This window comes from Hemibagrus wyckioides, linkage group LG26 (assembly GCF_019097595.1).
Source record: "Hemibagrus wyckioides isolate EC202008001 linkage group LG26, SWU_Hwy_1.0, whole genome shotgun sequence".
Classification (NCBI taxonomy): Eukaryota; Metazoa; Chordata; class Actinopteri; order Siluriformes; family Bagridae; genus Hemibagrus; species Hemibagrus wyckioides.
This window is the reverse complement of record NC_080735.1, coordinates 21318355-21346005: the sequence shown is the minus strand read 5'-3', so window position 1 is coordinate 21346005 and position 27651 is coordinate 21318355. Positions and strand designations below refer to the sequence as shown.

General features: G+C 44.1%; 1 protein-coding gene across 2 annotated transcripts; it reads right to left on the bottom strand.

The window, feature by feature from the left end:
- Positions 1 to 960: 960 nt before the first annotated feature.
- On the bottom strand, positions 961 to 27644 carry LOC131347134 (protein GPR108). 2 transcript variants are annotated; one of them, XM_058381049.1, is made up of 19 exons: positions 27424 to 27644; positions 26256 to 26378; positions 25365 to 25415; positions 24223 to 24308; positions 23907 to 23974; positions 22377 to 22762; positions 22236 to 22346; positions 20830 to 20892; positions 9260 to 9361; positions 6886 to 7019; positions 6708 to 6783; positions 6353 to 6426; positions 6126 to 6243; positions 5310 to 5440; positions 4624 to 4667; positions 4471 to 4520; positions 4198 to 4281; positions 3968 to 4089; positions 961 to 3247 (listed from the first exon to the last, which is right to left on the bottom strand). In XM_058381049.1, exons 1-19 carry the CDS (start codon positions 27505 to 27507, stop codon positions 3160 to 3162), a joined length of 1995 nt encoding a protein of 664 aa, XP_058237032.1. In that variant the 5' UTR covers positions 27508 to 27644; the 3' UTR covers positions 961 to 3159. The 2 variants fall into 2 exon arrangements, with proteins under 2 accessions (XP_058237032.1, XP_058237031.1); XM_058381048.1 differs by having other exon boundaries at positions 22236 to 22762.
- Positions 27645 to 27651: the final 7 nt, after the last annotated feature.

Below are 27651 nucleotides of genomic sequence, written 5' to 3'. Positions count from 1 at the left end.
CATAAAATAATTAAAAGGTTTATTAAAAAGGTGTTGTGTTTTGTCATTTGAAATAAATTTGCGTGTGTTAAATAAACCTGCTGAAGGAATGATCACCATAATCACACAGTTTCAGTCTCATGGTACTGATAAACCCCGAACAGAAATGTACAAGTAAACATTCTGTAATATTAATTACCATATGCAAATTTAAATAAACAACTATTAAACACTAAAAAATAGCGTTTTTCACATCAGGAAGAAATGTTTAGCGAACAGAATGTTCGATTCTTTGCTAACAGGTGACTAGCATAACCTTAAATCATTAAAAATATTAAACAGATTTACTCATTAAAGGTTCATTTTTATACTGAAAGAAGTTTGAACTACACCATTCAGCCATAACATTATGACCACCTGCCACATATTGTGTTGGTCCCCCGTTTGCTGCCAAAACAGCCCTGACCCGCCCACTAACAGGGGCCATGATGAGGAGAGTTATTCACTTCACCGGTCAGTGGTCAGTGTGTTATGGCTGATAGACTGTAGATTACAGTTAATTGACTGATGTTATTTAATTTGATCTGTGGCCAGTCTTGTAGACTCACTTGAACTAGCCTGTGTTTATTATTAGCATAACTTCACATCACACTGTTAACAGACCTCTAAAAAGCGCTAAATTTGGACTGAAATATATATTTTATACAGAGAATTCAATCCTAAAGGAGTTTAAATGAAAATGAAAGGTTTTAATAACACTGTGGACAGCAGATTTCATATATCTCTTAGTGAACATGTTCTTCACAGCTGTTTAATTTCTTTTTTCAACACGTCATGGTAACACTAGTTAAACCCCTAACAGACACAGTACTTGCTAAGTTGTGACTCAATAACAAGCATTATTCATCTGTCAGGTTTATGATGACAGAATTTGTAGAAACTTTTCCACAAACACCTTGGTAAATTAACACTGCGTAAAAATAACACATTTCCACATCCTTTTATTTTAAAGCTCATCCTTACACTTGAACAAAACATCATCACGTTAAGCTAGCAAGGAAAAACAAGCCAGCATGACATGTTTACAATATTCACAGCCCTTTAAAGCACTCTTAGCCCCTTAACAGCAGCCATCTTGGTTCATCTAGATGGTTAAAAAAAATGGATGTTTCTCAGGAGTTACTTTGAGTGGATAAAGAGGGTTATAAAGAAAAGAAAAACAGATACACACACAAAAAAATTACAACCAACCAACCACATGATGAACAAATACTCAGATGTCATTGCTCCAGAAACACAAGCCCAAAAGTGTGAACAATCACCGCTAGAACAGCATCAGTCATTATTCCTGACGTCCTATTGCTCTATTTTGGAGTGACAATGCTGTAAACAGTGACATCATCACAGCTCTGTGAGCCGTCACTTCCTTAACTGTTAACAACAGGTAAATATGAGCACAGTCATTAACACCTGTATTAATGAACGTGACTAAAGCAGGATCACTGAAAGTGCAACAACGAGAATATTGTGTAACATTATCATTTAACTTCGGCTAACATATTCGGATTTATTTTTCATTCACAAATGTATTAAAATGTTCCATAATTAAGATGTTCATTATGTAACAAACATCAAGTGCATACAGGTGTTAATTACCAAACATCTCCGCTTCAGAACTGTACCAGATCACCAAGATGATGGGACACGTTCTCACACGTACCGTTCTCCCACCGTCACCACTCTAATAATGTAAATAAAGTGTTCATAAGTTGGTATTGTGATATGATCAGAGTCTCTGCAGCCCAGAGAAGCAGGTCCAGCATCGAGAAACAAACATCTCAAAGCACACAAAGTTCATGAGTTATGAGTACTCTCTGGTGTTCTAGAGATACCATTTGCTAAAGAGTCTATTAGCGAGTGCAACCTTCAAAATTCCTGAATGAATCCATTTGATTTTGTATCTGGAGCTAATTCAGCTCAGGGTTCAATACTGATTTCCTCATTTTTAAGTTTAACATCTATAACTCTCATGTGCGCACATCTGAATCACGTCTCGAGCATTCTGAAGAGCTAGCAGGACCGCCGGCTGATTGGTTTATGGTCTTTATCTTGCATTTTACTTGACATTGCTAGCGAGAAAAGGAAAGTGGCGCAGTTTCAGCAGAGACGAGTCAAATGTAAAGTATTTTTATTAATTCTAACACCATTTTTAAGGCTGGGATATCGGAAATGCCTTCTGGGTAAGTTGTGTTTCTCTCACACGCACTGCGAGGTCTTCAGTGATGCTGATTCCATCCTCATCTTACAGAATTCCCTTAAACTGATCAAGGCGATGGTTAACAGAAGGGCAGAAAGGGCAGAAACATGTCTTCTCTGAGATCGTAGCTGAGGTTCAGAGGGAGACGGAGTAAAGACAAGACAATTCCAAAAATATCAGCTTTTTCAACGCACACTATCAGAATGGTCAGAATTAAAACCACACGAATCAGTTAAATAATAAAGAAGAACAGGTCTGGTTAAATTAAGAGCGGAGACAGGTACAGGAACATTTCCAACAAAAATTAAACATCTAATTCCTCTACACCACAAATGATTTCGTGCTGCTGCGAGGCTAATAGTGCTAACAATTAACCGGAAGCACGTAGCCTCCAGTTTAGCACTGTGCAAATCGCATGTGTGAATCAGCGCACAATTAGCCTCGTAGAACCTGTGAGGAAATAAACTGACAGACTGCCTTTGGACTACTAGAGTTTCATTTTTGGCTAAGCTGTTCCTTTCAAGAAAAAAAAAAAACATTCTGTAATTATTAAATGATTGTAAATCTTTGGATACAGAGAGAAAGACAGGAGGAGGGAAGAGTAAGACAGGTGAGAGATCAGATTAATGGTGTAGAAGTGATAAAAAAATAAAAAGATATCCATGAAACCTGTGTGCCTCTTGGCTCTGCTCTCGGTCCCCTTTTTAAAAGAAGAAACCCGATTTCCTTATAAGGAAACAGTTTAGAACTTCCTTTCCCTTACACACACACACACACACACACACACACCCCTGTTTTTCTCCCCCCCTCTTTCTTGCATAGCTGATCGCTTCTGTGGATGTCTTGGAAGCAACTATAGGCGGAATGTTTGAATAAAGGGGGTGGAGTTTAACAGTCCAGGCTCCTCCCCCGGAGTGTCAACATCACAAGGCAGGCTCTCGATTTCTCTCTCTGCCGTTGGACGTCTTCTTCACCTTCGAGATGCCCTCCAACACACCTGACTCCGTCACACTGCAGAGACAGAGACTGTTTAATACACACAGGAACGTGTACAGAGGACGCTCTTTATAAGCAAATTTAAAAACTTAATAACATATAATTGTTGACATGGAGGCGTTTCTTTGAGATCATGTGTTTCTGTAACATTTGTGGAAGGAGTCTCCAGGTGTCAGCATTATGTAACACTCACAGTTACAGCTATAAGTCATCCTTAAGACAGAGGTGTTTATATGGTATTAACAATTAATGATTTAAATTGGTTAGAGTTCATAATTTGTGCAGTTTGGCAGATGTTAATCAGTGGGTGGGGCATGTCATATATTATTTTAATACACAATTACCTTTGATTAATTTCAAAAGGAGATGAAGACTAAAACAACTGATCAAAAAAGGAAAACCTAAAAATAATGGGATCTAGGGAATGTAGAAGAGCTAGATAAACTTGGAGAAGGGTTCTAAAAAAGAGGCGTCAGAGAAACTAGTAGATCTTTGAGAACCATGAGGTGATTTGAGAACTTAGGAAAGCTGGGAAAACCAGTGGATGTAGAAGAAATACTGAATCAAAGAGCACTGGGAAAGCTAGGGGAACTAGAGGAACAATAGATAATGTGTGGAACCAGTAAAAGTAGAAGTGCTCGAGAAAATCAGGAATAAATGAGAACTCTGTGCATGCTGATTCACAAAGAACAATGTATAGGAACTTGGAAGCCTAGTGGAAGCAGAAAAACCTACACTTCGTCCATCTCCAGGTCCTCCTCATCCTGAGGCAGCTGCAGGTACGGGTTATTAGACGCCGGCCGGAACTTAAAGCCCGTTAACACGAAGAACACCAGAGTGGAAACCTCGATCAGGAACTACACGGAGAGAGAGAGAGAGAGAGAGAGAGAGAAGACACATAAACATACTTTCAGATATGGAAACAGGACGTGATGATGACATTAAAAGGGGATGGAAGATCCAACCTCTTGGCACCACTGCCACTGGAAGGGTACAGTGACTTTCAGCAGGATAGCGATGATCCTCGTGAAGTAGATGTAACACACAATCTCCACACACACACACACACACACACACACACATTTTAGTAAAATATTTAAGATTTCTATTTATTATTATTTATTAACAACAGAAAACACAAATAGATAAATTACTTTAACAACTGGAGAGGCTGAATAAAAGTCTGAACTAATAAAGTTTGTATATTTTTATCACAAATTGATCAGAGCTCCTCTCACCATCACGTAGTAATGCCTGAAGAGCTTCAGCTTCTCCAGGTTCATAGCAGCTACAGGACACACACACACAAACACACACACACTTAAGGACTGAAACACCAGACAGTTTTTGGTCAGATTTAGGTTAGGGGCTTAGGAATAAACATCACAAACCTTTGCCATCTGTAGTAGACGCCTCCTGCAGGTGACGAATTGACCTGCAACAGTGTAACACACAATAATTAGAACAGCACAGACACACTACAGAAACACACACACACACGCACTACAGAAACACACACACACATGCACACACACGCACTACAGAAACACAAACACACACACACGCACTACAGAAACACAAACACACACTACAGAAACACACACACACACATACACACTCACTACAGAAACACACACACACGCACTACAGAAACACAAACACACACACATGCACACACACACTACAGAAACACACACACGCACTACAGAAACACAAACACACACACATGCACACACACACTACAGAAACACACACACACGCACTACAGAAACACAAACACACACACATGCACACACACACTACAGAAACACACACACACGCACTACAGAAACACAAACACACACACATGCACACACACTACAGAAACACACACACACGCACTACAGAAACACAAACATACACACATGCACACACACACTACAGAAACACACACACACGCACTACAGAAACACAAACACACACACATGCGCACACACACTACAGAAACACACACACACACACACACACATGCACACACACACTACAGAAACACACACACACACACACACATGCACACACACACTACAGAAACACACACCAGACGACGGGGAAGAGGATGGCTCCGCAGCAGATGAGGTCTACGAGGAACAGGATCTCCCTCCACAGCGCGTACTCACTCGAGCCTTCCTCCGTCTCCTCGATGATGATGTACGCCACGTTAGCCAACACCTGCACATCAGTCACATCAATAATCAGTCTGTTAAATTAATAATCAAGTTTAAAAAATCAATCAGAAAAACAAAAATACCCGATAATTAACCAGTCAAAAAAATGTTAATTATAATAACAACAATTATAATAATAACAACTAATTAATTAACCAATCAATCAAAAAAGCTAATAATAAAAAGTTAAATAATAATCAGATAATTAATCAACCATCAATCAAGTCAGTTTTATGCTTTTTATGCACCTGCATGAAATTCAATCAGCCAATCGAATTCAACCAGTTCTTCCAATTAGACCAATTAAACCAACATTCTTTGGCTAGCTTATGCTAACATACATTGATCAAGCATAACACTCTAAGCAGTGCCAGGTGAAGAGAATAACTGAGTATCTCCTCATCATGGCACCTGTTAGTGGGTGGGATATATTAGACAGCAGGTGAGCATTTTGTCCTCAAAGTTGATGTTAGAAGCAGGAAAAATGGACAAGTGTGAGGATTTGAGAGAGTTTGACCAAAAGGGCCAAATTGTGATGGCTAGACCACTGGATCAGAGCATCTCCAAAACTGCAGCTCTTGTGGGGTGTTCCCGGTCTGCAGTGGTCAGTATCTATCAAAAGTGGTCCTTTAAATCCTGTAACTTCCAGAAGTTAAAGAATCTGCTGCTAACATTTTAGTTCCAGATACCTGCAGAGGGATGACGATCATGAAGATCTTCTTCTCCTTGTCAGAGAGAATGTATTTGATGAAGGCGAAGCCTGTTCCTATAAGAGCCAGAGTGATGAACAGCAGCGCCCCCTTCAGGCTGCACACAGAAACGTTACACAAACAATTTACACACAGACACACACTCACAGCTGAACAACTGTCTTTTACTCTGTTGATCTCTCACACACACACACACACACACTTACAGGTGAGTGATGTAGTACATTACAGCCCAGCCTTCGATAGGATGCCCCTCCATGTTGATGAAGTGATAGTTAATCTAAATGATAGATATGTAAAAAAAAAAAAATTCTGTACCATTTGATATTATTTATCATTAAGGTTTGTGTTTTTTTTTTTTAAATATCAGCATCATATACCACATCAAATCTAACGGCAATTTGTGTTTAATCCACAGAAATAAAATCGCTACACCACAGAGGAGACAACATTCTGCTGTTGAATGCAATGAGCATGAAGATGAAGGGAGGATAAGTTTTAACCAATCAGAGAGCAGAAAATATGAAGTAGCTTTGATGACACCAATAGTGTTTTACTCACGCTGTGGAAAACCAAGGACACGGCTTTGGTGTAGGCGAGCGCTGCCATCAGCCAGTGGATCTTAAACACACTGTACCTGTAACACACACACACACGTGTGTTAAGTAAACATGATGTGTAACAGGTATAGAAATTTGTATTAACTATTCTGATACTGTGTGTGTGTGTGTGTGTTTACTTGTGTTTGAGCAGTGTTGATGTCCAGATGATGGCCGCTGTTAGGAACAGGGCAGCCATGCTAATGTAGAGTCGTGGTAGGGGAAGTTCAGCAGCCGAGAGAAAGCCATCTGGGTTCATCTCCTTGATCTCCACCTACACACACACACACACACACACACACACAGGTTGTTTAAATGTTTTGAGGCTGTGTACATAGATTATTTATTTGTTCTTTTTTTTTTGTGCGTAGAGGTTGTTGTGACGTTGTGACGGTGTGCGTAGAGGTTGTTGTGACGTTGTGACGGTGTGCGTAGAGGTTGTTGTGACGTTGTGACGGTGTGCGTAGAGGTTGTTGTGACGTTGTGACGGTGTGCGTAGAGGTTGTTGTGACGGTGTGCGTAGAGGTTGTTGTGACGTTGTGACGGTGTGCGTAGAGGTTGTTGTGACGTTGTGACGGTGTGCGTAGAGGTTGTTGTGACGTTGTGACGGTGTGCGTAGAGGTTGTTGTGACGTTGTGACGGTGTGCGTAGAGGTTGTTGTGACGTTGTGACGTTGTGACGGTGTGTGTAGAGGTTGTTGTGACGTTGTGACGGTGTGTGTAGAGGTTGTTGTGACGTTGTGTGTAGAGGTTGTTGTGACGTTGTGACGGTGTGTGTAGAGGTTGTTGTGACGTTGTGACGGTGTGTGTAGAGGTTGTTGTGACGTTGTGACGGTGTGTGTAGAGGTTGTTGTGACGTTGTGATGGTGTGTGTAGAGGTTGTGGAGTTGTTGTGATGGTGTGTGTAGAGGTTGTTGTGACGTTGTGATGGTGTGTGTAGAGGTTGTTGTGACGTTGTGACGGTGTGTGTAGAGGTTGTGGAGTTGTTGTGATGGTGTGTGTAGAGGTTGTTGTGACGTTGTGATGGTGTGTGTAGAGGTTGTTGTGACGTTGTGACGGTGTGTGTAGAGGTTGTGGAGTTGTTGTGATGGTGTGTGTAGAGGTTGTTGTGACGTTGTGATGGTGTGTGTAGAGGTTGTTGTGACGTTGTGATGGTGTGTGTAGAGGTTGTTGTGACGTTGTGATGGTGTGTGTAGAGGTTGTTGTGACGTTGTGATGGTGTGTGTAGAGGTTGTTGAGTTGTGATGGTGTGTGTAGAGGTTGTGGAGTTGTTGTGACGGTGTGTGTACAGGTTGTTGTGACGGTGTGTATAGAGGTTGTTGAGTTGTGATGGTGTGTGTAGAGGTTGTGGAGTTGTTGTGATGGTGTGTGTAGAGGTTGTGGAGTTGTTGTGATGGTGTGTGTAGAGGTTGTTGTGACGTTGTGATGGTGTGTGTAGAGGTTGTTGTGACGTTGTGATGGTGTGTGTAGAGGTTGTGGAGTTGTTGTGATGGTGTGTGTAGAGGTTGTTGTGACGTTGTGATGGTGTGTGTAGAGGTTGTTGTGACGTTGTGATGGTGTGTGTAGAGGTTGTGGAGTTGTTGTGACGGTGTGTGTACAGGTTGTTGTGACGGTGTGTATAGAGGTTGTTGTGTTGCTGTGATGTGTGTGTAGAGGTTGTGGAGCTGTTGTGACGGTGTGTGTAGAGGTTGTGGAGTTGTTGTGATGGTGTGTGTACAGGTTGTTGTGACGGTGTGTATAGAGGTTGTTGTGTTGCTGTGATGTGTGTGTAGAGGTTGTGGAGCTGTTGTGACGGTGTGTGTAGAGGTTGTTGTGACGGTGTGTGTAGAGGTTGTTGAGTTGTGATGGTGTGTGTAGAGGTTGTGGAGCTGTTGTGATGGTGTGTGTAGAGGTTGTTGTGACGGTGTGTGTAGAGGTTGTTGAGTTGTGATGGTGTGTGTAGAGGTTGTGGAGCTGTTGTGATGGTGTGTGTAGAGGTTGTGGAGTTGCTGTGACGGTGTGTGTAGAGGTTGTTGTGACAGTGTGTATAGAGATTGTTGTGTTGCTGTGATGTGTGTGTAGAGGTTGTGGAGTTGTTGTGATGGTGTGTGTAGAGGTTGTTGTGACGGTGTGTGTACAGGTTGTTGTGACGGTGTGTGTACAGGTTGTTGTGACGGTGTGTGTACAGGTTGTTGTGACGGTGTGATGGTGTGTGTAGAGGTTGTTGTGACGTTGTGATGGTGTGTGTAGAGGTTGTTGAGTTGTGATGGTGTGTGTAGAGGTTGTTGAGTTGTGATGGTGTGTGTAGAGGTTGTTGAGTTGTGATGGTGTGTGTAGAGGTTGTTGTGACGGTGTGTGTAGAGGTTGTTGTGATGGTGTGTGTAGAGGTTGTTGTGACGGTCTGTGTAGAGGTTGTGGAGTTGTTGTGATGGTGTGTGTAGAGGTTGTGGAGTTGTTGTGATGGTGTGTGTAGAGGTTGTTGTGTTGCTGTGATGTGTGTGTAGAGGTTGTTGTTCTGTTGTAACTGTGTTCTTACATTGAGGGAGTATGGGGTGATGGCACCAGGCTTGCTTTTGGAGCAGTAGTGGAAGTTCAGGTTGTACAGGCCCTGATCCTGAGCACCCACAGTGATACGAAACTGAGAGACACAATGAGATGTTTATTACACACACACACACACACACACACACACACAGCAATACACACACACACACACACACACACACACATCAGTACACACAGCAGCACACACACACACCGGCACACACACACACCGGCACACACACAGCAGCACACAGCGGTACACACACACACACCAGTACACAGAGCAGTACACACAGCAGCGCACACACACAGCAGCACACACACACAGCAGCACACACACACACACAGCAGCACACACACACACACACACACACAGCAGCACACACACACACACACACACACAGCAGCACACACACACACACACACAGCAGCACACACACACAGCAGCACACACACACAGCAGCACACAGCAGCACACAGCAGCACACACACACACAGCAGCACACAGCAGCACACACACACAGCAGCACACACACACACACACACACAGCAGTACACACACACACACACAGCAGTACACACACACACACACACACACAGCAGCAACACCACACACAATCAATCACAGCAGTTAAGCCACCACACACACACCACACACAGCTAGCACACAATAAACAACAATCAATCGCTGCGCAACACCACAACAATACCGTTAAGCAGCACACACACAACACAGCAAGCTACCACACAATGTTAACAGCAATCGTTACACAGCCACCAATACATCTTCAACACACAGCAGCAATTGTTGCTTTAACTCAGCAACAATCCGCTAACACACATACAACAATAGCGTTAACACACACAATACACAATGCAATGTTGCCAACACCACACAATTAACACGGTGAATCGACACACACACAGCAGCCGCACACCACCACAGTTAAATGCCATCAGCCACACACCACAGCAGCACATCAACAATAAGCAAGCTAATCACCATCTAACCAGCACACACAACACACACAATGTTATACACACAACCAGCACATCACACACACAGCAGTACACACACAACACACAGCAGCACACACACACTGCAAAGTACTGACCACACACAGCAGCACACACACACACACAGCAGCACACACACAAAGCAGCACACAGCAGCACCATCAACACAGCAGCAATATCAATAATTGTTAACAAATACAACAGCTAAGCTACCACCACCAATGCAGCACACACACATCACACGTTATCCACCACAGCTGCCACACAGCACACAAGCGCTAAGCCACACCACCAACACGCGCCGTTAACAAACACCACACAGTTGCACACACACAGCAGCATCATACACAGCAGCACACCACCAACAGCTAAGCCGCTGGCCACCACCGTCACGCTAACACACACATCAACAACGTTGCCACACACCACACACACACACAGCTAAGCGCATCACCACCATCACCAAGGTTATCACACACACAACACACGTTGCCATCAACAATGTCAATCGTTAGTTAATCACCACACACAGCTAATGCTTAACATCACACACAATATTGCTACAACAACAGCAGCCAATCACCACCAATCGTTGCTCAACAACACACAATAGTTGCCAACACACACACAACACACACCGTTGCACAGACGCACAGCTATCAGCCATCAATTGCAACAACAGCAGAGCATCAACACATCACGCGCTGCTAATCACACACACGTTCATCAATCACCATCAAGCTGCTAAGCTACCATCGCCATCAGCCATGCACAACAACAACAGCAGCACACACAGCAGCACACACACACGTGGGCAGCACCGGACAGCTGCCATCAACAACCAATACTACAGCAGCACAATAGTTGTTACCACACACAATACAGCAGCACACACTGCTGTTAACAATGGCAATCACTCGTTAAGGTGCCATCAATACCACAACAATGTTGTTATCACACCATCACCGCTTGTTAACCACACAGCGTTAACACAGCAGCATCAGCATCACAATGCAGCTGTTAATCACCAATCACACCGTTAAGCTATCACCACCAGCAGCCGTTGCCAATCACAACGCTAGCTACATCAACGTTGCCAATAATCAACACACCGCTAAGCCACCTCCACTGCTGGGCGCCACCACACACACACCACCAGTTAACAATCAATCAATGCTAAGCACACCAATCGCTGCCATCACCAATATCACGCTGCACAATCAATCACACACACTACAGCTATTAACGCCAACACCGCCCGCAGCACACACCAATCGTTGCCAACACAACAAGCTGGGCTATCACACACACAATCACATCGTTGCCAACACCACCGCTGCCACCGTTGCCACACACACCATCAACAACAACACATACAATGCTGCCACCACCACCGGGCTTGACTAACAATCATCAATCAACAACGCTGTTACCACACCGTCAATACCGTTGCCACCACCACCGCTACCGTTAAGCCATCATCAATCAACACGGCTACAATACACACAATGGTGCCAATCACCAACAACAGCGTTAAGCCAACAACAACAATTACAGCAACACACTGCTGCCACTTCACCACCGTTGCGTTAACACACTGACCACATCGCTGCCAACACCACCATGTTAATCATCACCAATCAGCATCACCACGTTAGTTACACAACAACGCTAAGCCATCAATAATCACCGTTGCTCAGGTTAAGCTAATCAACATCAACAGCAAGCATCAAGGTTAACACCATCGTTATGGCATAACCACACAACAATGCGTTAATACCACACAGCCAACAATAGCAATCACAATCAATCACCGCTGCCAACAATACCACACACAGCAGCACACAGCAGCAGCACACACAATCACAGCAGCACATCACACATACAGCGGGCTAACAGCACACACACAACAGCGTTGCCAACACACAATACAGGTTAACAGCACAATCACACACCGCGCAAGCTAACAATACCACACACACACACGTTGCCATCAATAATCAATCACACACACATTGCTGCCAACCACTCAACCACGGGTCATCATCAATCAATTGCTGCCAACACCACCACACGACAATCGTTGGGCCATCAATCACCAACAATGGCTGTCACACACAACACCATCGCTGGGTCATCAACCAACACACATCACGTTGCCAATCACCACCACCGTTACACACACCAACACAATCACACACGCGGTGCTAAGCCAACCAACAATGGCTATGCTAATCACCAACAACAACGTTAAGCCATCAACACACGTTAAGCATCAACACACACACAATTGTTAAGCTGCGCACATCACCAACACAGCGCCATCACACCATCAATCAACAATGTTAAGCCATCACAAACACAACGTTAAGCCAACAATCGTTGCTAAGTTAACAATAATCAATCAAGTTGGGCGTTACCCATCAATGTTGCCATCATCACCATCAATGCTATGGCACACAGCTACACACGTTGCACACAGCTAAGCTATCACACCACACGCTGTTACACCATCACGTTGGCATCACCACTACGCAACGCAAGCTAATCAATCAACCGTTGCTAATCACGCTGCCACCACAACGCTAAGCCACAACACCAATACCGCAGTTAACAATCAACTGTCCGTTGCCAATCAATAACACAGCCAAGCCACCACCGTTGCCATCACCACCAACGCGCACGCCACCAACAATAGTTGGCATCAATACACAATGCTAAGCCACCAATGCGCTGCCAACACCACAATCAACGCTAAGCATCACCGTTGCCACCACTGCCATCACCAACAGCAGCCAACACCGTTACACCACAACACCGTGTTAAGCCAATCACCAATAATGCAAGCTAACACACGTTAAGCCAACACCATCAAGGCGCTAGCACACAACAGGCAGCCACGTCAACACCAATATAAGCAACAATCATCCAACAATGTTAAGCACCATCATCATGCCAACATCATCACTTGCTGCCAACACCACAGCAGCTAATCAATTATCAGCGGGCACACACCAATCAATAAGCTGCATCAATCACGCCAGCCATGCGCACATCAATACCACGTTGCCAATACACAATGCGCTGTTAACAGCACAACAATGTTGCCAGCAGCAATACAACAACGTTAAGCTAACACCAATAAGCGTTAAGCTACCACCACAAGCGTTACAACCAAACACACAATACTAAGCACACACACCGCTAAGCTAATCAACACACACAATGCGTTCAATCACTGTTGCCAACAGCACACGCAGCTAGTTAACAACCACCAACAACAATCACCGCGTTAAGCCAACCACCGCACACATCACCACGCTTGCCATCACCACCAATCAACGTTAAGCCAACACACAATCACCGTTAATGCTGCAACATCAATACCAACGTTAAGCCAACAATCAATCACCACCGTTGCCATCACATACCAGCAAGCCAACAATCAATCAATCGTTACAGCCAATCACCATCCAATCACCGTTAAGCCATCACCATCAACAACAACAGCTGTTGCATCAACACAGCCATCAATCAATGTTGCCAATCAATTACCAAGCTGGGCGCCACCAATGGCGGTTAATCGCTGCCACGCAGCACACACCGTTGTTACCACACACACAATCACCGTTAAGCTGTCACACACAACAACAATGCTAAGTTAATCACATCAATAACGTCACGCCAGCCATCACACCATCAATACACCAGCGGGCTACCACTTCACAACAATGCGCAGTTAACACCACCACCGTTAAGCCACAGCAGCACACACACACAATAGTTGCTAATCAAGCTAAGCACCACACACACACACCGCTAAGCAGCAATAATCACGCACGCTTGGGCTATCACCACTGCTGCTGTCACCGCTGCTGCTACCACCACGCGTCACCGCCGTTACCAACAACAACAGCTGCCAACAACAATGTTGCCACCACCACCAACACGCGTTAACACACACAAGCTTGCCGTCACCAATCACCGCTGCACAACACACACAATAAGGCTATTAATCACCACCACACACAGCAAGCACACCGCTACTAACACCAGCCGTTGCATCAATACTGCTACTAACGTTAAGCCATCAATACCGCTGTTAACATCACGTTGCCAATCAACACACACAGCGTACAACAATTACCACGCTGCGCGTACCACCAGCAGCCATGCCAATACACGTTGCCACCGTTGGGTTAAGCCAACAACGCGTTAACAACACATGAGCTAAGCACCAATCACACAATAGTTGCCACATCACCACCAGCAGCATCAGCCAGTTAAGCCACACACAGCGCCATCACACATCAATGCTGCCAACAATACCAAGCTGCCAACACCGGTTGCCATCAACGTTGCCATCAACAACCACACAGCATGTTGCCACCACACACAACAATAAGGCTAACAATCACCGTTGCGCTACAACGCTGCCACAATAATCCAATCGTTGCCATCACCGCCAGCGTTAAACGCACCGTTGCCATCACCGTTGCACCAATCACACACATGCAGCCATCACCACAGCAGCCAACCACCGTTAAGCCACCGTTGCTTACACACACAGCGTTAAGCAATACACACAATAATATTAAGTTGCTAATCACACACCACGTCGCTGGGCAGCCAACATCACAATTGCTAAGCCAATCAATCAGGTTGCCAACACAGCTGCAGCACACGCTAACACCAATAATGCCATAACACAATCAATGCGCTAAGCCAACACACAACGCTGGCGCCATCATGCTGCCATCAACACAACGCCGTTAATACTACCACACACAGCGTTAAGCTACACCATTGCCACCGTTGCTGATTAACAACACCACCAATCGCTGCCATCACAATCGTTGCCATCACAGCTGGCGCCACCACAATGTTGTTACCACACAGCAGCAAACACCACCGTTAACGCCATCAATCAATCCACCGTTGGAGTTAACACACACCACCGCTACACCAAGCTGTTAATCATCACCACACACATTGCGTTAACACACAGCGTTCACCACGTTAATACCAGCGCACACGCCAATCAATGCTACCGTTAACAACAAGGCCAAACAGTTAAGTTAATCAACGTTACAATCACGTTGCTAATAATTAGCTGCCATCACCACCACAATACTAAGCCATCACCATCACGTTAAGCCAACCACCACCGTTAAGCTGCCATGCACATCACCACCAAGCTACGCCATCACCACAACCACCGCTGCCAATCACACACCAATCACCGCTGCCGTCATCAATGCTGCGCTTATCACACCAATCAACACGCTGCCACCACCACAATCAACACGTTGGGTTACACCACACCAATCAAGCTGCACACCAATCAATCACCGTTGCCAACACCACCACACCAATACGTTGCCGCCACCACACACACACAATGCTGCTGCAATCAATCAATCACCGCTGCTTGACCCACCACCACTACACGCTGCCATCAATCACCGCCGCTAAGCTCAACACGCTGCGCACACACCACCGTTGGGCCACCACCACACCATCAAGGCTGCTAATCACACAACGTCGTTGCCAATCACACACACCGCTGCTGCAACCACCATCCACACATCACCGCTAAGCACATCAATTAATCACCACACGCGCCAAGCATCACAGCGCTACCAATACACAATCGTTAACAATCACAATCACCGTTGCTACATACAACCAATCGCGCAAGCCAACACACATCAACACGCTTAAGTTGCTAATCAACATCATCAACGTTGCCATCAACACCAACCAATACAAGCCATCATCACACAATGCTGCCATCACCACACACGCACGCCATCAACACCACCGCAGCTAATCACCAACACACACAATAAGCGTTAACAATCACTGCACGACTTTCGGTTGGAATCAGACCACCACCACCGACCACACGTTACAGCAGCATCAATACAATACCGTTAAGGCTACCACACATCACCACAGCAGCACACACAGCACAGCTGTTAACACCACTGCTGTTAATACCAGCGCAGCACACACATACCAACAATAAGCTAAGCCATCAATACCATCAACAACACAATTACATCACACACACACGTTAGTTACACACCACACGCACACGCGTTACACACATCACATCACAGCAGCTTAACAACACATGTTACACACACACAACAATGCCAACGTTGCTAACATCACACACAATAAGTTGCGTTACCATTAATCAACACATCAGCTAAGTTATCACGACTTCATCATCATCACACAGCTGCCATCAACACCAGCAGCAATTGCTGGGCCAACAATGTTGCGCCATCAACAATACAGTTACAATCACCGTTGCACCACCATCAATAATCAGCTGCCATCAAACAAGGTTACAACACAACACGCTGCAAGCTCAACACATCATCAACAGCTAGCCATCACGGCAACGGTTGTTAAGCACACACACAACATGCGCACCACTACACAACATCAATGCAAGCTTACCACTAATGACCAATGCAATTGCTACCAGCAGCACACACAGCGTTATCAATCACACAGCTGTTAATCACCACCAATGTTAAGTTAACACACCAATGTTGCATCATCAGGCGTTACCACACACAGCAGCATAATCACAATCACAGCTGCTACACACATCATCATCAACAGTTAAGTTAACACATTACCAATCAACAAGCGTTAAGCTACCACACACAAGCTGCCAACAACAATTGCTGCCATCACATCACAGCTAAGCAATAAGCTACACACATACAATGCCAGCACACACACACACAGCTGCCACACACAATGACTTGCTGCCAATGTTAGTTACTCACCAACAACAACAAGCTGCCACATCACCACCAACGTTGCCACCACACAACACCGTTGCCACACAATACACGCTGTTAAGCACCACAATCAACAATGCAGCCACACACACACACAGTGCCGTTAACTACACACACAATACAAGCTAACACGTTGCTGTCACCAACAGCACAATTGCTGTTAACACAATGGCGTTAATGCACCAACAATAATCAACAGCGTTGCCAACCACACACAGGTTAGCACACCACACAGCAGCAATACCATCATCAACAACAGCGTTAACAATACAACGGTTGCAGCACCACACAATACAGTTGTTGGCCAAGCTACCACCAATAATACCAATAGTTAAGCACACACCACCAACAGCAGCCATCAATACAGCAGCCATCACCGTTGCTCACCACACAGCGTTAACACACACACACAGCAGCACATCACTAATACAGCTAAGCATCAATACCACAGCAGCCAATACATCAATATCAATGCGCATCATACACACACACATCAATAAGTTGCAGCATCACTCACGTTACAGCAGCAATACACATCAGCTGTTAACCATCAATAATAATCAATCGTTAGTTAACAACACCACGCTAAGCTAACACACAATTGCTTGCCAGTTAACACCATCAACAATGCTGCGCCATCACCACACTACCAATGCTGCTAATACACACCGCAACAATGCTGGCACCACTGCTGCCACACACACCATCAGCCGTTGCCACCATCACCGTTAAGCCATCAACACCAAGCAGCAAATACCTACGTTAAGCTACACACATCAATGCAGCACCAACAATGGTTGCCATCACACAGCAGCCAATCAACAAGCTGCCAACACCGCTACAATCACACCAACAAGGTGCAACACCACCGTTAAGCAGCACACCACAACGCTGCCATCACCACCAATTAATGCTGTCAACACCACACACACAAGCGTTAATACCACAACCACCGTTGCACATCATCAATCAGCGCCATCAATGTTAAGCACACACACACCGTTAAGCCATCAATCACCAATCACACGCTTAAGCCATCACCACTTGCTGGTTAATCACCACCAATAAACGCTACAGCCATCACAATACCAGCAGCACACCGCTATGGGCCACCACCAATCAATCACGTTGTTACACCAAACCAATCACGCTTAACAAACACATCAATCAATCACCAATGTTGTTAATCACCACACAATCATGGTTAATCACCAATATCACGTTAAGTTAACACACGTTACTGGCGCACACACAGCAGCATCAATACCGTTAGCTACACACACACGCAGCATCACTGCTAAGCCATCACCACAACAATAAGTGTCAACGTTAAGCACACACACACAGCAGCTATCATCACCACACAATGCTGCAGCTACACACAGCAGCACACGTTACACACACACAGCAGCACACAACATCACACAGCAGCACACACACACACAGCAGCACACAAGCTGCAGCTAATCACACAATACACAATGTTGGGTTACACACACAATGTTACAGCAGCCACACACACAATAAGCTAAGTTAACAACACACACACACACACACAGTTGGTTAACACACACCACACACAGCAAGCACACCAATAAGGCGTTAAACACACACACACAATCAATGTTAAGCCATCACCACACACACACACACACACACAAGCAGCCATCATCACACCAACAATGCAAGCTACCAATACTAGGTTAACACATCACATCAATACGTTTGCCAACCACACTAGCGTTGTTAATACCAAACGTTGCTAATACACACAGTTGTTACCACTGCTAAGCATCACGGTCAATCAACAAGCTGGGTTACCACACAGTTAAGCACCACACACACACACAACACGTTAAGCACACACACACAGCGTTGCCAATCATCACACCACAGCAGCTACATCACACACATCAGCAGCATCACACACACACACAGGTTGCCATCACACCATCACAGCTGTTCAATACAGCAGTTAATAACAGCAGCACAACACACAGCTAATACCACACACATGCGGGCATCACACCAATCAATGCAGCATCACACACACCACCTAGCAGCTAAGCACCACCACCAACGCTAGTTCACCAATCACACAGCAGCACGCACACCACACACAAGCAGTTAAGCTAACACCACCAGCTAAGCCACACATCACCGTTAGCCATCATCAAGCAATAAATCACACACAGCTGCCAATCACACACACAATCAATCGTTGGGCCAACACACACACACACACAATCGTTGCCACCAATCAGCTTGCTACCACACGTTGCTATCACCACCGCTAGCAACACACCGCTGCCACAACACATCACGCGCTGGGTTAATCAATACCACAGCAGCTAATCAATCAATCAATCAACACCGCTGCCATCACCTGCTCGCTCACACACCACACGCGCAATCACATAATAACAATAAGCGCTTACATCACACACATCAACAATGGTTGTTAACACACATCACAATCACGTCAAGGTTGCCAATTACCACCACCGTTGCACACATCACCAACAATGTTAAGCTACACACACAGCTAATCACACACACACACACACCGCGCTGCACATCAACACGCTGGCGCCATCACTACCGTTGCTAACCACAACAGCATCACCAACGTTAAGCAACAGTTAACACACATCAATACAGCAAGTTATCATCAATCAATCAATGTTGTTAAGCTCAATAGCAGCACACATCATCAATGGCATGCAACACACACACACATCGTTAGTTAATCACACACACACAATGGCGCATCACCAATACCAATCAACACAGCTTAGTTAACACACACCGTTAAGCTAACACACACAACAACACAGCTAAGCTAATCACACACACACATCAACAAGCAGCGTTAACCACCACACACAATCAACAATAAGCTAAGCACAACACACAATGCTAAGCCAAGCACACATCAATGTTGCCAACACACAACAATCACAGCGTTACGTTGCCACCACCACACATCAATCAGCCAAGCAATCATCACGTTATCAATAAGGCCAACAATAAATCAACAACAGCGCGCCAAGCACCAACAATCAACGTTAAGCCATCAACCACACAGCACAATACAGCCAACACCACCACCGCTGTTATCAACACCGTCGGCGCAATCACAGCGTTGCACGCAATTGGTTAACCAATACCGTTGCTAACACACACCAATGGCAATAAGGTTAACTAAGTTACCAATGCTGCATCAACAATGTTGCTAATCACCAACACCATGCTGTTAATCAACACACACAATGTTGCCACACCACCAATAGTTGCTATCAATGCGCTACAGCAGCATCAATACTGCTGGTTAATCACACAGCAGCACACACACACACAGCAGCACACACAGCAGCACACACACACAGCAGCACACACACACAGCAGCACACACACACACAGCAGTACACACAGCAGCACACACACACAGCAGCACACACACACACAGCAGCACACACAGCAGCACACGCAGCACACACACACAGCAGTACACACAGCAGTACACACACACAGCAGCACACACAGCAGTACACACAGCAGTACACACACACAGCAGTACACACAGCAGCACACACACACAGCAGTACACACAGCAGTACACACACACAGCAGTACACACACCCACACCAGCAGTACACACACCAGTAAATACACCTTGTTATGTAAATATTGGGTTTGAATGCGTGTGGCGACTCACTGTGAAGTTGAAGGTGTCTTCATACTTATTCAGGGCCAATGTCACACCGTTCATGCTGGTCACCTGGTCAGGACAGAAGGTCAAAGGTTACATAGGGAATTGAAGGGCAAAATTTTTGATATATACACTACTCACAAAAAGTTAAGGATATTCGTCTTTCAGGTGAAATTTCAGGATGCACCTAAAATGCACTATAACCTTTCCAGGTGAACTTAATTTGACCTTCTCTACACTTCTGAATGCACATGTCCAACTGTTCAGTGTTTCAGTACTTTCTGCAGAACTTGCTGTTCTCTAACAAGGTGCTTAACGGCAAAATTCACAACCGGTGTTTGATCCATGAATCCACCAATAAATGTTCTGGTTCCATTAGAATTGGTATTTAAACAGTCCTCTTCATCATGCTGTTCACATTTTGACATCATCAGACCAAGACCACACCTAACAACTGATCAACAGAACCTCACCATTGTGAGGCTTCAAACAGGATGTTCTCAGAGGGAAGTGGCCACTGAGCTTAGAGTGTCACAGAGTGTCATCAGCAGGTTGTAACAGAGATACAGAGAGACTGGAAGAGGGAGCATTTACACTGGACGAGGGACCGGTGGGCCTCAGTGCTGTTCTCTGATGAAAGTCGATTCACGTTGAGCAGAAATGATGGCCGCCAACGATGTTGGAGACGTCAAGGAGAGCGCTATGCATCAGCCACTGTTGTGGTGGTGTTACAGTCTGGGCAGGTGTGTCCACTCAATACAGAACTGACCTACATCTTGTGAATGGTACAGTGACAAGCCAATACTACCTGAATAACATCATTCATCCAGTCATTATGTCCCTGTATGAACAACACAGGCCTAATTTCATCTTCATGGATGACAATGCTCCAGCTCATCGAGGTCGCATCATTAGGGAACGGCTGCTGGAGGCTGGGGTACCTCAAATGGAGTGGCCTGCACTTTCTCCAGACCTGAATCCCATAGAAAACCTCTGGGATCAGCCGAGTCGCCGTGTAGAGGCTCGTAACCCTGCACCCCAGAACCTCAATGACCTGAGGGCCGCCCTTCAAGAAGAGTGGAATGCCATGCCTCAGCAGACAATAAGTCGACTCGTGAACAGCATGAGACGTCGTGGTCAAGCTGTAATTGATGGTCAAGGGCACATGACAGATTATTGAGACATTGAGATTTTTTGTTGTGGTATACCCACCACTGTTGTTGGCTTTTGTTTCAGTAAATTGTTTGAGATGAGGAAATCACCATTGCAACTTCTACTTAAATGCCCTACTTTCATGATATAATATCACTGTAGTGTGAACTTTTTACATTTTCCATAAATTTCACCCAGAAGCCAAATATCCTTAACTTTTTGTGAGTAGTGTATATATAAAAGCAAAATCTGATACACACCTGGCTAAGAGATTTGGTCTTCTCCACTTTTCCAGCAGCATCCCCTTTTTCATTCTTCTTCTTCTCTTTATCTTCAGTCACCTTGTCTTCTGACCCTTCACCTTTATTAGCTGGGTCTTCTGCCGTTTTTCCTTTATTAGCCGGGTCTTTTGACCCTTCAACTTTATTAGCCGGGTCTTTTGACCCTTCAACTTTATTAGCCGGGTCTTTTGACCCTTCAACTTTATTAGCCGGGTCTTTTGACCCTTCAACTTTATTAGCCGGGTCTTTTGACCCTTCAACTTTATTAGCCGGGTCTTTTGACCCTTCAACTTTATTAGCCGGGTCTTTTGACCCTTCAACTTTATTAGCCGGGTCTTTTGACCCTTCAACTTTATTAGCCGGGTCTTTTGACCCTTCAACTTTATTAGCCGGGTCTTTTGACCCTTTCTCTGCAGTACTCTGCTGACTCTTCTGTTCATTAACAAGCTTGGCAGATTGTGTAGGAGCTGAACCAGCTTTGGGATCGTCTCTTTTCTTTCGAGAGACTAAAGGAAACAAAATGGAAAAACAGAAAGAATAGACTTCCTGAAATGGTCAGTTTGTTTAAAGAGAATGTTTTAGCCAAATGGTCACACATGGTCATCACTGCACCCCCTCAGGCACTGAAACTTTTCCCTGAAAATTCAGTTGTATTTTCTACAATCTGACATTGCAAATGTTGAACTGTTCATAAATGAGAAGGCTTCCTGCTAAGGAAGGAGGCTGGATTGTGCTACATGATTAATATTAGAAGTGTAGAAAGGTAGAAAAGACTCTTCTAACAGACCATCAGTTTATTGCTGGGTTTTGGTTTAGAGCACCACCTCGGACAATTTCATGCTCCCAACTTTGTGGGAACAGTTTGGGGATGACTGCTTCCTGTTCCAACATGACTGCACACCAGTGACCAAAGCAAGGTCCATAAAGACATGGATGAGTGAGTTTGGTGTGGAGGAACTTGACTGGCCTGCACAGAGTCCTGACCTCAACCCCACAGAACACCTCTGGGATGAATTAGAGCGGAGACTGTGAGCCAGACCTTCTCGTCCAACATCAGTGCCTGACCTCACAAATGCCCTTCTAGAGGAATGGTCAAAAATTCCCATGAACACACTCCTAAACCTTGTGGAAAGCCTTCCAGAAGAGTTGAAGCTGTTATAGCTGCAAAGGGCGGGACAACTCCATATTACATTCATGTGCATGGAAAGGCAGACGTCCCAGTTTTGGTCCATGTCTTTATGGACCTCGGTTTGGTCACTGGTGTGCAGTCATGTTGGAACGGTAAGGGGTCATCTCCAAATATCTCCATCTCCAATGCTGAAGCATTAAGAGTTCCTTTCACTGGAACTAAGGGGTCAAGTCCAATATAGGCAATATAGTGTATTACTACAACTTCCCTCCGAGCCTTGTTTTTCAGAATTTACCCAAAATAAGGTCAGTAATAATTCTGCCTGTTCACAGAAGTGAACAATGTTTTAAAGTGTGTGTTGGACATCACCGTGATGATACATAACCTATGATCTGTGAAAAACAACCTGCAGACGGGACTGACTGAAACTGTTAATAAGAGCTTAAAACTTGGATTATAGACTGTGACAGTGTTAGATGGACTGATGTGTGTGTGTGTGTGTGCTGTGAAAACAAACTTACCGTTTGCCTCACTGTACAGCTGAGCCTGTAAGATACTGTCCTTCTCACCAAACGACTTCACAGTGACCCTGCGCACACACACACACACGCGCACACACACGCGCACACACACGCGTGCACACACACAAACGCACACAGACACACACAGACACACACAGACACACGCATGCACACAGACACGCACGCACACGCACGCACGCACACAGACACACGATGATGCCGCTGAAAAAGTAGGCAACACCTGGCCTAAAACACACACACATATATATATACACACACATACACCCAAACACACCCACCCACCCACACCTCCTACCTCAACTTCCTTGGATCGATGGTGAACAGAACCAGATTGTCCTCACTCTTAGTTTTGTCCAGCGTGCACTGGTCAGTGTCCTCTGTCTGTGAAAAAGTAGAATAAACACCATCAACGTGCCCAGTAGTCTTTCACACAGGTAAGTTTTTCAGTAATAAAGTGCTGCTGTACTTTTAACTAACCTGTTTAATTCAAATAATAAACAGCTTTTAGTACGGTGATGTAATTATTAGGGATGCAAGATATTTATCGGACAGATAAATTATGGGCCGATATGGGTGAAAATGACGTCATTTTTATTGCTCTGATAAATAAATTAAATCCGATAATCAGATCCGAAGTACGCTTGCTGGTAAATCAATCAATCAGTCTGATTTATCCAAGATTCATCCTCTTTCTGAGTGCACGTGACTGCAGCTATAAACTGTGTCGCGGTCATTAGGTCATCATCTATGAACATGTCTTTGCCAGTCTGGAAGTTTTTCTCGGTGACACCGGAGGACAATGTCATGGCTATTTGCAGCGCATGTTCAGCAAGGATTCCGAGAGGAGGAAAAAAGCGTCAAGTTTTAACACAACAAATCTTACATCTCACTCTCAGGGTCGTCATCGTGGGGAAGCTGTATTAAAAGAATATGAAGCAGCCGCGGCAGCAGCAGCTACTAGTGCTACACACGGAGCATTGAGGAAAGTCTATACACCTTCCTCATTGTCATGCACTAAAATGTTATACAGATGCGTTTCTTTATGTGTGAAATACTTGAATATAAATTTGTTGTTAATGAGTTGTTAAATGAATATAAACCATAGTTCTGTTAAACCCTTTCTGTTCTTATTGTAGTGCCTTACACAAAAAATAAAAGAGTCAGGACTGATGTTTCCTATTACAGTTAGGCCAGATTTACTAAAATATCTGTGCATCTTAGATTTTCTTTTCTCCTGGCTGCACAAACTGCAGATTATATGAAAATTCTAATATAAAAATATGAACTTATTGGTTATCAGAATCGGCCTCGAGAAGGACTTAATTATCGGATATCGGAATCTGTTTAAATTTTTCATATCTTTCACACACACACACACACATATACATTATATATATATATATATATATATATATATATATATATAAATATACTTACTGTGTAGGTAAGCACGCCGTTTACCCGGGACCTGGCCAGACTGAAGCCCATCTAAACACACACACAGTTTTCCAACCATATAAACTTTCGAGTATAAATACATATAAACAGTGGTATATTATATCCCTGTATTATTATTACACACACAATAATATTAGTTAATATTATAAAACCCATATTATTATCATGGACCTTGGAATTATTATTTCAAGCACTGCAGGATTACAGGGATTATAAGGTACACTTTCTATCTGCATCTCCTTCTTTAAAGTTTGTCATTTTTCTTTTCTTGTGTCTAGACTTTTCTATCTCTCCCTTGTTCCTTATTTCTTCTTCCTTTTCTTTCTGCTTCCTTCATCGGGAAATATCATCGATATATATATATATATATAAGGAAATGTTACACTACAGTATCACGGCCATGTTTACGCAAAATAAAGAGGAATAGAAAAGTACAGGAGATGAAATGGTACAGTATATAATCGTATAATTGGTAATAGTGGAGTATGTTTGTTTAAATATCATTATAGAAATAAACATCATTGAGATTTGAACAACGTTCTCCATTAAATGCAGGAAAAATTGTGTACTTTATCGTGATATGAACATCAGCAGTCTCTGGAATCATTTCATCAGATACTTTACTGCAAGACTGAAGGCTTGCTTAAAAAAAAACAGACTCTGAACATTTATAACATTTGACAAATATCGACTATATTCTGTTTGTATCAGCAGTGATGGATAACAATAGTCATTAATCTTTCATAAATAAAAAATAAATAATTAATCCATGATTAATATTTTACTTATTTAAACTACAGAAACACTTTTAAGTGTTGTTGTGTTTTATATGTTTATCTCTAAATTTAAAGAGAAACACCACACACTCACCGCATGTGAGGGTAGGTCCCCATTCTTCTCTTTCGGGAGTTGTAGGGACAGCACATTGACCTCCAGAGTGCCATTAGCGAAGTATCCAAAGGTGTTAAGGTGGATGAGGAACCGTGTCTCATTCTGAGAGAAAGGGGATGGTTTGAATTTACCCAGCATGCCTTGCACTGTGTTCACTCCAGTGTATGACAAAGAGCCAACGTCCTCAGCAACAGTGTGCTTTTTTGTGCTGGAATTTCAGTAATGAGGAGTGTCCAACATGTTTGTACGGTTTCTGATACACAACCACGAGAGAAACAATGACAGTGAAGGCAGAGAGGAGAGCGACATAATCCCTCACACATCAGTGACTCAGAACTGGTATCTCAGTCAGTGTCTCAAAAGACAATTTTTTTTCTGAAGTCAGAGACATACAAACTACCAGGGCCTCGAAAAACAGGCCCTCAGAAACCAGATCCTTAAAGACCAGAGCATCAGAAAACAAGACCTCGGAAACCAGGGCATCAGAAACCAGGGCCTTGGGAACCAGGGCCCTTAAAACCCAGGGTCTCGGAAACCAGGACCTCGGAAGCTCTTCCCATCATATAAAAACTACCAATCAGAAGACGGCTAACCTGCACTTCCTCTGAAACATCTGAAGCTGCCAACTTCATCTTCCTGACCTGCTCCTGCTGCCAGTGCATCATATAATACACCTCTAATGTTCTTCACTTCCTAACAGGGTCTCTCTCTCTTTTTGTCTCTCTCTCTCCATCTCTCTGCCCCCCCATCTCTCCATCTTTCTCTCTCTCTCTCTCTCTCACACACACACACACACACACAAACTTTTCTCTTTTGCCTCGCAATGGCAACTTGCAATCAGGGTTTTAGAGTCCATCTTTACACTACAGCTGTTAAACACACACAGATGGTACACACTTCCGGTCCAAAAGATTATAAGGAATTATAACCCATTATAACACTTTATTATGAGTTAATTAACCTCTCAAGAGTGTCAGCAACAGACGGACCCAAACTTCACCTTCATTATTTTGCAGAAACTAATCTCTCCGAACAATCTAATGGATTCATCCTGTTGAATAAACTCCATGTTTTTTTTAGGTGTAGCTTTAAGTGCTGGCGTCACAGTTTAGCTTAGCATAGTTTAGCTTAGCTATCAACAACTTACCTTCAGACTCAGGCGATGGATTCTGGCGTCGCTTAAACAGACCAACACCGGAAGCAGCACGTAAACGACACGTTGTAAAATCATCGTGGATGATGCACTCGATTTAAATCCCCTGGTTTAAAAAGTTAGTATCCGAACCTGCTAACTATCTGTTTATGAACTTCCCACTACTAACCAGGCATCCACTTCCTCAACGCTGTCATTTTTTTTTTTTTTGCGCCCCACAAC